The sequence below is a fragment of the Choloepus didactylus genome, chromosome 2 (assembly GCF_015220235.1).
Source record: "Choloepus didactylus isolate mChoDid1 chromosome 2, mChoDid1.pri, whole genome shotgun sequence".
Classification (NCBI taxonomy): domain Eukaryota; kingdom Metazoa; phylum Chordata; class Mammalia; order Pilosa; family Megalonychidae; genus Choloepus; species Choloepus didactylus.
In genome coordinates, this window is record NC_051308.1 from 111,691,095 (window position 1) to 111,705,573 (window position 14,479).

The window sequence follows — 14,479 nt, forward strand, 5'->3', positions numbered from 1 at the left end:
TGCCCTCCAACTGACCTTGCTAACTTTATCCTAGGACTGATCTTAAAGCAGGATCTTTGAGAGGCTGAACTGATGGAGGAAGAAAAGGAGAGGAAGGAATGGTTATAATACTACATGTGTTTCTTTCTCTGCCTTTTACTGTTTACTTAGTAATTTTGTCCTAGCACTGATTTTTTAAACTACCCCAATGAGGGAATATTATTTTTTGTAATTAGCAGTAAAAACCCTTAGGAAACTTCAAATAAATTCCCTCATGGTCCTGGAAGAGGAGAAAAAACCTTGGAAGGTATATAGGTAGTGTCAGCAGAATATTATGCAGGTAGGTTAACCTTTAGTGTCTTTGGAAGAAAAGGAAGTAGGTGAATGAGATCATGTACCTGAGCAACTCATTTGCCCCATAATGGCCCTACCCTTCTGGAGCAAGTGACTGATCCTACTTCACTGGAGAGGAAGAAGAGAGGAAATGTTAGGTGGAGTCCTCACATCCCATATTGGAACTCGAAATGCATTTTTCATCGAAACATTATTACATACATTTTGGTATGATCTCATTAGTGCTATTGGATACATTATGTGGAAAAGGTAAGACTGCTCTAAGGTCCCAGCCATTGCTTTTAATCTTATTTTGGGGGATGGACTTCTGAAACATAGTCCTCTGGAAGCTAGGGACAGTTTTAATAGTCTATGGAAAAAGAGGATTGAGCCCCCTTTGTACCTGGAAAAAGAGGCCCTATTGGCTTCTGGCATTCTACTTCCCTTTCATTACCAGATAATGACAGCTATTTCCACTTAGTCCCAAACTGTTTTATAAGAATGAACAAGATTGATAGATTGCTCAACAAGGAGAACCATGATTTCTTTGTTATGGAAAAAAGGAGAAGAGAATTTGAAAGCAGTAAAAAGGAGATCTTGACGTGATAACCTTTTCATAATTGTCTAAATCTTTTTTTGCCATCATTTGGGCAAGTTACATTTATGAAATAAGGCATGTGTGAAACCAATACTGCTTACGTTTTAGAATGCTAGAGACAGAGAAATGGCAGTTCTCTTTTGTTCACTTGTTTTTACCACCAGGATAAGAATTAGGAGTTTTGTAGCTTCTGAGACTCAACCAGTCTGAGTGACAAGTGATGTCAGCAGAGTTGGTTTTTTAATATCTCTTTAACAAGTAAGGTTTCATATTTAAGAACTCCAAATATTGTAAAACATATATGGTTGGGGAAGGAGCAACATAAGTTTAACAGATGAGTTCAGAATCCCAGGTCAAAAATTAAAAAATAAAAAATAAAAATTGGTAAATGAGACATGATTTGGGTTTTGCCTTACCTAGTCAGATATTTCCATACCTGTACTTTCTATCTTACATGTATGTGATTATTTGGTAATCACACACATGACTAACACCAACATTTCCTTCCAGGAATGTCTCTGCCTGTCTTGGTGCTGGGTATCCCTCAGTAGTACATGGCATTCATTTGAGAAAGGAAGAGTTCCCTAGCCTAGAAATAATCTTCTGTGATATATGTATCCAGCCAGAACAAGAATGGAAAGAGCTTCTGACTAGAGATGTAAACACTGGGAAATCAGGTAGAGAAGGGGAAATCTTCCCAACTTCAAAATTTTTCAGCCATGATTGTCTTAGGGGAGAAAGAAGGAAAGTAGAAATTATAAATAAAATAAGGCACCCAAAAAATGAATTTAGACACTTTATTTAGACCTCACCATTACTACTAGAATTTAGGAATAGAAAATGAAAGTCTTTTTTCTCCCTCTAGTGGCTTCTTTTTCTGTAACCCCACATTCTCAACTTGCTGTATCTCTGACCACTGGTTGTCAAGCAGTGCAGACCAACTTAATGGGACCCAAAATAGTCATTCTCACCACTCTCTGCCCATTTATTTCCTCAACTAAATATGCTTGATTTTAGTAACTCAGTTTTATCCTGTTGAGAAATTGAATACCTATCCCAACCACCAGGAGTACCATGTTCAGATGGCAACCATGCCCCAGCAGCAACTGAGACAAAAAGCTCAGAGAAATGATAGAGAGTCTCTCAGGGCTAAGGATCTATGAATGTTAAGGGTTTGATTTAAATATTTAAATAAGACCTAAGAACACATTGCGCTATACCTGTATACTCTTAAATACACTGAAGGTCTCAGAAAAAGTAGGGTCTAGAAAGATATTTTTGAGTTAAGAAATCAGAAATGTTGGAAGATATGCTCATTCATTTGGAAGCCTAAGGCAGTTAGTTAAAGTTTCTAGGATTCTTGTTATCCAGGGCTTAAGCCGAGTGCCGTTTTTCATCATCTTAGAGAAACAAATATGCTTTTTAGGATAGCCCCAAACAGATCAAAAACAAGAGTTGTCTAAAATAAATAGGATTGAAAGTAAGAGGAGCCAATGACTTATATCCCAGAGACATTTCTAGACAGTTTCTTTCTGAGGAAAAGTGCTAAATAGAACTCTTGCAAGTGGTACAAGTTCCGCGTATTTAGTACTGGAGCTTCAGTCCTTCTCCAGAAGGCTGTAGACATCATACTTATTCCCGAAAGCCATTGATAATAGTGCCGCCTTTTGCCATAACTCTCAACGGGATCGATTATTATTGGAGTTGTCACGTAACCTCCTTTCTTGTAAATCCTTAGGTAGCCAGGACCCTGTTATTATTGGTATTTTGAGCTGCGTCCTTAGCAACCTGTCATCTGTACCTAGGATGGAATACTGAACTTTACTGCCTTTGCCCTTCTTCAGAACTTCTAACATTTCTGATTTCTTAACTGAAAAATATCTTTCTAGACCCTACTTTTCCTGAGACCTTCAGGTAATGGCAGCCCAATGGAGAGTGGGATATAGAGAAAGCATTTCCAACTTTGATTAAATCTTTGTGATAAGAATGCTCAGCTCTTTTTCCTGTAGAGCCAGTCAGTGCCTTTGTATCTTTACCCCGCATCCTCAGTAAGGTATTTAAATAGAGGACATACTTTTGCTCAGGTTTTTTCATCCTTTGCATATCTGGCTGGGGTTGTCTTTATCCTAAGATTTGAGTGTCTCTTCCTTTCCCTGGGTGAATCAGGACAGACCTAAGTTCCCTTAGATATTTTCATTCAGTGTAGAAATGAAGTTTTCTTAACTTTTCTGTGAACTCTCACGGTGGGAAATACCTTCATTTTCCCTTTTCTTGTTTAGTGAGCCAGACCGAGGAAGGCTGACCCCCTCCCCAGACATCATTGTTCTGTCTGATAATGAGGCTTCCAGTCCCCGTTCCAGCTCCCGAATGGAAGAAAGACTCAAAGCAGCCAACCTAGAGATGTTTAAGGTAAACAAACAAACTTCATTTCATGCTCTTCGTATTTTCTTTTGTTCCCTAAAAAAGTCCCAATTCTATGTTATGACTATTTACATTTTTGATCTGAGTAGTTACCCACTGATGAAAATTCTTTGTAGCGATTATCAAGCTCAAGAGCAGGGCTATTTAGAGGACTCTATTAGAATTAACTGGAGAAGATAGTTCTTCATAATTCAAGTCATATAAACTCTTGGCTGGAAGGATACTTTAAAGTTCTGTATTCTGGGTCTCAAAATATGGAGGGATTCCTAAGCTTTCATGTATATATAGAGGAAACAAAGATTTAGGAACATTATTTCAAACATATTTCCCTTTGCCCATTTTTTCATCTTGCCAGGAATCTGGTCAGTTAGCATTTATATGTGGTCTCTCCATTCATTCTGCAAGCATTTTAGGGTACCTGCTGAATGCCAGGCACTGTGCCAGACCCCAGTAATACACAGGTGACCATAACCCATTGCCACTTCTGCATTTGGATTAATGTTTCATACGTAAGAAGTAGAGATTATATTGCAGGAAAAGAATCTAGGTACCAGCTACCATAGCTAACAGTCTCCATACCTCCCTAGGGGAAAGGCATCGAGGAACGACAGCAGCTCATCAAGCAGCTGAGGGATGAGCTGCGATTGGAAGAAGCCCGACTGGTGCTGCTAAAGAAACTGAGACAGAGTCAGCTACAGAAAGAGAATGTGGTCCAGAAGGTAATGTGACCTAGAAATAAGGGACATGGGAAAATGAAAGAAAAACTGATTTGAGGGTGGACTATCCCTGGTAGGTTCAGCTGGACAGCTCATTCTTTTCTGGTCACATGGTTTTTAGTCTGTAGGGGTAGTGATATTTTTTATCTGAGGCCTTAATCAAGGCATTTCAAATTTTGATTAAAATCTTTATGATAGGACCACTTAGCTCTTTTTCCTGTAAAGCCAATCAGTGCCTTTGTATCTTTAACCCTGCATCCTCAGTAAGGTATTTAAATGGAGGACATACTTATTTCTTCCTGGTCAGCTGGAGCTTCACATTGACAATTTTTGAAAGTCTAGAAGCATACCAGATTTTGCCTCTGATTATTAGCCTTTTCCTCAGTCTCATTTTTTCTTCTCTCCCTCTTCTAGACTCCAGTTGTACAGAATGCAGCATCTATTGTTCAGCCATCTCCTGCCCATGTGGGGCAGCAGGGTCTATCCAAACTTCCTACCCGGCCTGGGGCCCAAGGAGTTGAACCTCAAAATTTGAGAACATTACAGGTATGTGATCCATAGTGAAATCTTAGAGAGCCCTGTTTATTCTCTCTGTTGGGGGCTTTCATGAAGATCATGGAAGAGATTAATCTGCCATGGTAAGAGGTGTTTTTACTACAGGTAGTCCTAGTGGTCCCTCATGGCATGATTTAGTCTGCAAAAGAAGGGTGAATAATCCTCATCTTTCCACTATGTTTTTTTCTTTTCTAGTAAAGATTTCTGCCTTAACCCTTTTTCCTATTGAGTTAGATGGCTTATACCAAGAAATCCAGGGAATTCTAGCCACTACTCAGGGTTTGTAGTGATGGTAGATTTATCCCAGAGGTCATTGACAGAAATGCCAAATTAACTGTGTTCTTAGCATTCTACTCAGCTATATGTTGTTGGCAGTGTTTTCTCTTTAGTATTTTGTGGGACATTATATTGCCTATGACCTCTTCTTTTCCTCTTTTTCCCTTTCAGGGTCACAGTGTCATCCGTTCAGCAACCAACACCACTCTCCCACACATGTTGATGTCTCAACGTGTTATTGCACCAAACCCAGCCCAGCTGCAGGGTCAGCGGGGCCCACCTAAACCTGGCCTTGTACGTACCACAACAGCGAACATGAATCCTGCCATCAATTACCAGCCGGTAAGAGGGAGTCCTGTAAGGAAATATCCTTTGTTTGCTTTCCCTGTTGTAAGGGACATAGGTTTTAAGGTTCGGGACATAGACAAATTCTAGGACAGCAAGAGTAATTTAGATCAAGCTTGGAGTGAGTGCAGCAACAAAGTTAGCTTTGAGGAATTATACAAAAATAGTGGTGGAGAAGAGAGGTTAAAGAGCAGAGCAGCAATAAACTAAAGTCTGCCTAGAAGACAGAGATAGAAGGATCTAGGGATTAAGAAACATAAGGGTGTATGACATAAAGCATCCCCAGTCTTTACTTTTCTCTTAGCTGTTTTAGCTCACAGCCAGTAGTGTTCTCCTTTCCTGTGTCCCAAGGTTCTTTTTCAATAGTTGGACTCCTTCTGTCTTCTTTTCCTGGGTTTTGGGGAGGCTAAGTAGTCCAGACTAGAATCAGATTGTGTCCTCTGCCAAGAAAGCAAGAACTAGTCCTTTCTCCCACATACCGTCACTGATAACATTTTCTCAATCTATTTCAGCAGTCAAGTTCTTCTGTCCCCTGTCAGCGCACAACATCCTCTGCCATCTATATGAACCTTGCCTCACATATCCAGCCAGGGACCGTGAACAGAGTATCCTCACCACTTCCTAGCCCCAGCGCCATGACTGATGCAGCCAACTCACAGGCTGCAGCCAAATTGGCTCTTCGCAAGCAGCTGGAAAAGACACTCCTGGAGATTCCACCCCCTAAACCTCCTGCTCCCTTACTTCACTTCCTGCCTAGCGCAGCCAATAGCGAGTTTATTTACATGGTAGGCTTGGAAGAAGTCGTACAGAGTGTCATTGACAGCCAAGGTAAAGCTGTTTCTTCTGTTCAGTCCCTTTAACCAAGGGGGTTGTCAAGCCTGATTGACATGTGGCAGGATATCTCAGGATATTGTGCAATATAAAATAACCTCTCCTTATTATTGCCAAACCACCTGCTATTCCTTAGGCAGAGGCTGTTTGGGAGCAACATAGCAGAAAAGGTTTTTGGGTATCTGCATATCTTGGGCTTAATATTTTTATTGTGTATTTTGTATATTGTGTATCTTTTTGTATTTTTATATAGTTCTTTTGAACAGTACTTAGCATCATGCATGCATAATTTGATGAATAGAACATATATTTTTAGTATCAGTGTTTGTGTGGCATTCTACTGCATCATACTGATTCAGTTCCTGCCCTTTGAATGTTTACAGCTAAGAAAATAGACATACTCACAGATGTGGATAACTGAGGATATGGGGAAAATAACCAAATTAAAACTGTAAACCTACATTGAACAAGATTATATGATATTAACACCATATAGCCTAGACTGATGGAAGTGATTAAGTCTGAATTTCCAAACAATGGATTTAAGAGAATACTTGATGGTAGAGAAAAGCACCTAGAATACTCAGTATTGACTATAAACAGATTACAAAGTGAATAATTCACCAATAACTAAAAGTTATATATATGTACATAACAGGGATAAGTACAGTCTGAAGTAAGGAGATGCTCAGATGCAGAAGTATTGATTGAGTTAGAGTCCTTTGAATTGACACAGTATTTTCTTAGTGTGATATAGTAGAAAATCAGAAGACTTTGAATTGCAGCCCCAGCTTTGTCAATTAAGAACTATGTTTCCTAGACTGAGTTTCCTTATTTGTAAATGAGGATGGTATTCTCTGAATTCCCTAACAAAGTGGTGGTACAATCAAATGAAATGGAAGTATTTTATTAATGGTAGAGTTGTATTTTTTTTTAATGAACATAAAATTTGCTGTTTTAACCATTGGCATTAATTACCGTCACAATGTTGAACAATCATCACTACCGTCTATTTCCAAAAATTTTTCGTCACTCTAATGGGAAACCGTGTACCTATTGAGCAGTAACTCCCCATTCCCCACATTCCCCTGACCCTGGTAACCTCTAACCTACTTTCTGTCTCTATGCATTTACTTATTCTAGATATTTCATGTACATGGAATCATGCATTATTTGTCCTTTTGCATCTGGTTTATTTAACTCAACATGATGTGTTCAGGGCTCATCCGTGTTGTAACATGCATCAGAGCTGTATTCCTTAATTAAAATTGAATAATATCTCCATTGTATGTATATACCACATTATGTTTATCCATTCATCTGTTGATGGACACTGGGTTGCTTCTACCTTTTGGCTGTTAAGAATAATGCTTTTAAGAACATTGTTATGCACATACCTCTTTGAGTTTCTTTTCACTTCTTTAGGGAATTTACCTGGGAATGGAATTGTTTGCTCGTCTGGTAATTCCATGTTTAACTTTCTGAGGAACCTCCAAACTGTTTTCCACAGTGCCTGCACCATTTTACATTCCTATCAGCAATGTGCAAGGGTTCCAGTTCCTCCACATCCTCACCAACACTTATTTTTCTGTTTGTTTGTTTTTTTGTTTTTTTTTTTTTTAATAACCATCCCAGGGGATTGTAGAGTATTATGTTTGTAGATATTCTTTTTGAATTCAGCAGAATAAACTCCTGGAAAAAGATCCATTTGTTGAAGAACAACAGAGGAGGAGGAGAGCTGGAGAGGAAATGTGAAGGCACTGATTATTCTTTTTGTTGGCATCTAGGTAAAGGCTGTGCTTCACTTTTGCGGGTCGAACCCTTTGTATGTGCTCAGTGCCGCACAGATTTCACCCCTCACTGGAAGCAGGAAAAGAATGGTAAGATTCTGTGTGAGCAGTGTATGACCTCCAATCAGAAGAAGGCTCTAAAGGCTGAACACACCAACCGGCTGAAAAATGCTTTTGTTAAAGCCCTACAGCAGGAACAGGTAAGAATTCTGACTTCTCAGCAGCCACTTACCCAAGTTTGGTTTTCCCAAAGGGAAACATTGTCTGTGTGATCACCATATAACTCTAGACCCAGAGGCCTGGGTTCCCTTTTTCCTCCACATCATTGTATCTGATTATTTCTGATTGGGTAAGAACATAGTTATTGATAAGGACTGGGGTTAGGGAGAAGGGACAGTACTTTTCCCCATAGCATTAAAGAAGTCCCTTTATTTTTGAATTTGTTTTTTCCTCAAGCAAGTGGATTTTGGAGGGACGAATCTGTATTTGTACTCTAAATCTCTGAGTGAAGTAATTCTCTGCAGTAAATATTTGATAAAGTGACAAAGGAAAGGGTAGATTATAAAGTAGCCAAGTAAAGAACAATGGTGCCAGAGTATGTGAACATCCCCTACAGTATTTATAGAATGAGAATGCTTGGCAAGGGGAAAATGTGTTGGGAAGCTCCAGTCCTTTTCCTGTATCACATTTCCCACCTCACCACCCATCAGACCCCTTTGTTGTGGGTAGCATCATGGACATAGAAAATGAGTAGGCAGGAGTCAAAATAAAACCCCAGTAACAGTAACTCATCATCTTTCCTTGCATGAGTTGCTCATCCTCACCACCCGGATTTCTCCAGGGAACTTTTGAGAGCCAGCTGCCCTGGAGAGAGAGGGATCCCTTAATCAGTGAAGCAGGTTGGCTACTTGTAGCCAGAGATCTCAGTGTACTCACCACACCAAACTCTTTTGCCTTTTCTATATCCATCCAACTAGCTGTCAACATTAGAGATAAAAAGACTTCTGTGTTTTCTGGTTAAGGAATTGGGTGCTGTCCTTCTCAACTTGACCTTATGACTCCCAACAGGAAATTGAACAGCGATTACAGCAGCAGGCAGCCCTCTCCCCCACTGCGGCTCCATCTGTGTCCAGTGTCAGTAAACAGGAGACTATCATGAGACATCACACACTTCGACAGGTAAGGAACTTTTCCCCAGCCCTGATTTCTCTTGAGGATTTATGAACCATTTATTCCACCTTACACTCTTTTCTATGGGAGATCACACTGCTCTTCTGCTTTTCTCCCATATTCTTGCTCCCACTTAATATTCTATCACAGCAAAGTTATGATCCACTGTATCCTCATCATTGCAGGCTCCACAGCCCCAGAGCAGCCTCCAGCGTGGCATACCCACATCTGCCCGCTCTATGCTTTCCAACTTTGCACAGGCACCCCAGCTGTCTGTGCCAGGTGGCCTCCTTGGCATGCCAGGTAAGAAAGGCTGATCTGAGAACTCACCTCACAGTACTTTAGCAGCCCCTTTAAGTTAATTATCCCTTCCTTTGTTTTATGCTCCTTCTTTAGGCCTAGTCTTCACAACTCTTATTATTCAGCAAATGTTTGCTAATTCATATTTTATGTTAGATACACAGTACTAGGGACAAGGTTTTTGGCAGTGAAAATGACACAGTCCCTACCATTATAAATGTTCCCTTAGTGGGCATGTGGTTATTGATCTCTTTTGGCCAGGGTAACAGTGTCAACTGTCCTAATCCTGTTTGAATGATCCAGGGATGCTTCTCTGCACTCAGCGGCCCCCAAATCAGTGCCCCTTTAGTGATTGCATCTCTTTGTCTTGATTGTTTTCTTCTTACCACTGTATTACTGTTTCTCCTATACCGTTACAATCATGCTCAATATTCCTGGTAGGATTGAAATTTCAGGAAGATCTCTTTCCTAAAGCTTGGGAGCCAGAGGGGGAGGTTGCTGCTGAAATAAAGCTAGCCAAGTCTGGACAAGTGCAGACAACTTCTAATCTTTCCTCCTCATCTCCAATTCTGCAGCCCCAGGGTAGTGTAGAAGGGAGTGATTTCCTTTGTTAATACCTACCTCCACTTTTGTCTCGGGTTTAGGTGTCAACATTGCATACTTGAACACCGGCATCGGAGGACACAAAACCCCCAGTTTGGCAGACCGGCAGCGGGAATACCTTTTAGACATGATCCCTCCCCGGTCTATATCTCAGTCCATCAGTGGACAGAAATAACGCCTGTTCCCCTTGTACTGCCCCAACCTTGAATCCTTTACCCCTTCCTCTCCCATTGCCCCCAAATTCCGTCGCATGCAGTGCCTGTACTGGTGCCTACCATACACGGAAAACAAAACAGAAAAACAGAAGACAAAAAATAGAAATCAACAAGAAAACACACGCGCCCTGCCCTGCCACCTCCCTTTTATTTCACATTGCTGCGATCTGTTCTTCTGCTGCTCTGTCTTCTCTCTTCAGTTTTCTTTAACAGTGAGGTGGATCTTCGTCTCTGATAGAGGTCAGAGTAAGGTCCTGGGGAGAATCTATGCCCTCTGACGTGTGTTTCTAAAGTTTGTTTTTATGATATAATTATCATTATCATTTTTAATGATGTTGTGTGTCCTCCCTTTGTTCAGTGGACAGTTAAACCTTTTTATTTTCCTCCAATTTTTTTTTCTTTCTCTTTTTTTATTTTTTATTTTTAAACACGGATGGCATTCAGTTAAATAATAGGATCATTGCAGTAGGGTCCCCAACTGCCAAAGTAGGACATGACTGGGACACTTAGGGGCAGAAGTTTTTAATGCACTTAACCCGGGATGGGGAAGGAGGTGGTGGCATCAAATAAGGAGGAATAGCACCCAGCTGTGGGTGTTTCTGCGCTGGAGAGTTTGGGAGGCAGTGTTTAGTATTGAAGTTGGGCTCTAAGAATGAGAGGGAAAGAGCCTGGTGGGAGAAGCTTTAAAACTCAACCTCCCTGAAGTTTACCCATGGAGAAGGAGGAAGAGGAAGAGGTACGATGATGAACATAATGCTGACCCAGGGGGACTGAGAGCAGGTCCAGGCCTTCTGGATGCTGGGGGAATGAAATTGGTCTTCTGGCCCCAGTGGGGATGAGGAAGTCTATTCCAGGCCAAGTACCCCAAATTTATTTCATCTTTCTTTTAAAATTCTCCCCCCATCCCCACCCCACCTACCTCCACTTTTGTCTCTTGGGTTTAGGTGTCAAGGGTTTTGGTTTTTTTTTTTAATCCTAATGTGTTCCCTCTAGCCACAACCCCATCTTTAGTATAGAGGAATGGCTAAAGCCATAACTGTTCCCAGGCTCAGTTTGCTCAGTGTCCTAGGAGTTGGAATGAACATGAGTGAGTAAAAATGGTAAAAGGGTGAAATAGACTTGGAGGAAGGAGTTTCTCTCCTATTAGAATTTTCACGTTTGTCTATCTCCTTCACCCTTTCAGTGCCAGGAGATGAGGGTGAGGGCACCAAATCAGGCTGCAGTCCTGCCCTAACTCTGCTCCACTTATGGTAGAACCAGCTGCCTAAAGCCAAACAACTCATGTCAAACCGACTTTGGACCTATGCTGTAAAAGTTTTGTGGTTGTTTTCTTTTTTTGTGTTGTTGTTTTTTTTGGGGGGGCATTCCCCCCAGAATTCTATTAATTTTGCTCTTTTTGGTTTTTTTTGTTTTGTTTTTTCCTTAAGCGCTACTAAGGTAGAAAATGAATTGAATTGTGCAATGTTGCTGTTCTGGGGATTGGGGATATTAGCATCCCATTTGCCCACGATGTGGGGGAAGGGAAGAGGGGCCAGGCTGTTTTTGAGGTAAGGAAAGCCCCTTAAGGTAAGGCTTTCTGCTTTCCTTATAATGTATACATACCCGCCTGTCCAGCTCCAGAAGCTGCCAGAGTGTGCTGAAGGGATACTCCTAGCAGAGAGGTGTGATGAGGATTTTACCCTTGGAAGCCACCTGGGGAAGTTCCCCCATTTTTATTTTTAAAAATTAATTTTTTTAAAAATAAGAAGGCACTTTTAAAATGAACACACACACAAGCTGCACATCTTCCCCCATAAAGTTTGGGGTTGGGGTGGGAGAAGGAGCTAGAATCAGGCTTAGTTCCCCCCACTCTGGCCTCTGTTCCCAACACCCCAGTGCCATGGGGTGATTATACTGGCCCTACGGGCCTTCCCAGCTTTTTTCTTCCCTTCCCCCAAATTCATTGAGCACTTAATAAAGGAGCAGAGATGCAGCCTGTGTCTGGGCTCCCCCAGTGGTGAAATGATCTGGAAGCTTAGATGCTAGTAACAGGTAGTGATGGGGTCATTTGAGTATTTTTCTGGGGAATGTGGTACCCCTTGACTGTAAGTTGTGGGGGAGGGAGGGGGGTTAATGGAAGTGGGTCTGGGATTATTTTAAAATCATATATATATATATATAAAAAGATATATTCTTACATCTTTTCTTTGCCCTCTGTGCTTTGAAAGCACTGGATAAATTGTTTGGTTTTGCTTTTTTTTCTTCCACAAAATTGGAAGCTTTTTGTTTTGTTTTCAATGTTTTCCCTGCCAGTCATCTAGCCTTGTGGCATGTCTGTCCAGCCTCTTCCCCCCATGATGAAGTGCCATTTCTGTTATGTCTCCCTCTCCCCCAGCTCAGAGGTGCTCAGAGGTACGAGGTGCCCAAGTTTGTCAGTTGAGATTAAAAGTAAGGAACAGAGAATGTGCAATACCTTCTGGCTGGGGGCTTTCGCTGCCCTGAGCTGATTCCCTTCCCTGGAAGCCAGGCCACCTTTGAATGGGGTTTGGAGGTAAGATGTGTAGAGATGGGGGATGATGGGGAAGGAAAGTCTATAGTCCAGTGTCTGCTTAGATGCTAAGACACTGGGGGAGAGGGTGGAATCTTCCCCTCTATTTATCCCCTCATGGTCAATTCCATAGAAGCTGCTTATTGACTAGTGTAGCTCCATGACCCTTTGCTCAATTGCTGAGGTTTGATTTCTTACCCTCTTTTCTCCCCATTTTCATACCCTTCGCAGGGATTAGTGATGGGGGTGAGGGCTCCCTAATCATGGTAAAGTATTAGCCTTTCACCTCCTCCCTTTTCTCCCTCTCCCCCATCTTCCTCGAGTCTCTTCTTTTTCATCATTGATTGCCCTGTCCCTCCAAGTCTGTTGCTACTGTCCATCCCCAGGCCTTGGGCCCTGAGGACAGACACTACACCTCATGTCTAAGGATAGGAGGAAAGGCCCTCTCTGTTCTGAGAATCAGCCTTTACCCCTGGAGCTCTGAATGAAGCCTAGGGTAATAATAGAGTGAGGATCCTACCAGTTCTACCTGGCTTCCTCCATCCCCAGAGGCACTGAAAGTAGTTTATGGACAATGTCTTGCTCCCTAGAAGCCTGAAATGGGTGGATTAGCAGTAGGGCTTGAGTAAAGCTGGGAGACAGAGGTCCTTATTTCTTGGTGTTATTTTGTCCTTTGACCACAGCATCCAGACTCCCTCCATCCCTGGAATAAGTATTTTTTTTCCATATTTTTGGATGTATGTATGGTAGAAAAGATTTTTTTTTAAGACAGAGATAAATGTTTTCCTGCTTTGGTTACCTTTCCTTTCCCCCTTTAAAAGGAATTAGCTATAGAACTGCTTTGTAAAGATGCTTCTTGATATTTTACTTTTGTTCCTTCTCCCCAACCACTTCCTTTTCTCCCCACTCCTCCAGAAGGCATAACCCTTCTCTCCACAACCCCTACCCCCACCGCAGTCCTAGGTTCCCTTCCCTTCCAACAAGCCCTTCATTAGCTTATGATATTTGCTGCCGAAATGTTATAACAAGGACTCATTCGTGTATATAAGCTATTTCTTGATCCATTTAAAAGGAATTGTACATTGTGTAGAAAAAAAAAAAAACCTTAAAAAGAGAAAAAAAAAAAAAAAAAAAGCCCTAGCCATGGATATTGTGAAACTGTGTTATGTCATTTTGTAATGTGCCCGTTTGTGTATGATCCGTGCAAAAGGGTTTCTGGGGAAGGGGAAGGGATAAGGAGGCAGGGCTGCGGAGGGTGGGTAGGGGAGTGGACAGGGCCCAGCACACTGAGACTGGCAACTGCTCCAACCCCATCCCTCCTTAGAGATGCCACCTTCCCCACCACCCACCCCTAATTTGTGCCTTGCCTCCCCACCCTGGAGTAGTCCCTCCGGGTCACCAGCACTGCCTTGGCAGAGCCCACTCCCTACCCTACCCTGCCCACCCTCCCTATTCCCCAGCATTAGGTTGATACTGTGGGGAAGTGCTGGGATTTGGGAGGTAGCCGAGGAATGGGGCAGTTCCCGGGGGCATTGAAACCAAGTATTATGAATTGTAATTGTATTTGCACTGTTTTTTGTTTTTTTTTTTTTGTTTTTTTTTTTGGTTTTTTTTTGTTTTTGTTTTTGTCTGATTGCATCAGCATATATACAATATACCTATATAACAAAATTCAGTGTCAACCTTTCTTACGCAAGGGATTTCCCCCACTCTGCTCCCCCCTCCCCGCCCCCCAAAAAAGAAAGACTCTAGTCTAATGGGCCTTTGAGGGTGGCTTGGGAACTTCAGAAAGAAATGATTTTAATTAGTCATCCTAAAGA

General features: G+C 41.7%; 1 protein-coding gene across 2 annotated transcripts in view; it reads left to right on the forward strand.

The window, feature by feature from the left end:
• Nucleotides 1–13,794, forward strand: part of GATAD2B (GATA zinc finger domain containing 2B) — a 129,022-nt gene extending 115,228 nt beyond the window's left edge. Inside the window, exons 3-11 of one of the 2 annotated variants that reach the window (XM_037825926.1) lie at nucleotides 3,190–3,319; nucleotides 3,919–4,050; nucleotides 4,462–4,593; nucleotides 5,050–5,220; nucleotides 5,739–6,051; nucleotides 7,842–8,044; nucleotides 8,913–9,023; nucleotides 9,200–9,317; nucleotides 9,959–13,794. In XM_037825926.1, the coding sequence (XP_037681854.1) occupies nucleotides 3,190–3,319; nucleotides 3,919–4,050; nucleotides 4,462–4,593; nucleotides 5,050–5,220; nucleotides 5,739–6,051; nucleotides 7,842–8,044; nucleotides 8,913–9,023; nucleotides 9,200–9,317; nucleotides 9,959–10,092 (1,444 nt within the window). In that variant the 3' untranslated portion in view covers nucleotides 10,093–13,794. Of the gene's footprint in view, nucleotides 1–3,189; nucleotides 3,320–3,918; nucleotides 4,051–4,461; nucleotides 4,594–5,049; nucleotides 5,221–5,735; nucleotides 6,052–7,841; nucleotides 8,045–8,912; nucleotides 9,024–9,199; nucleotides 9,318–9,958 lie in introns of both variants that reach the window. The other variant, XM_037825925.1, reaches the window with a different exon arrangement.
• Nucleotides 13,795–14,479: the final 685 nt, after the last annotated feature.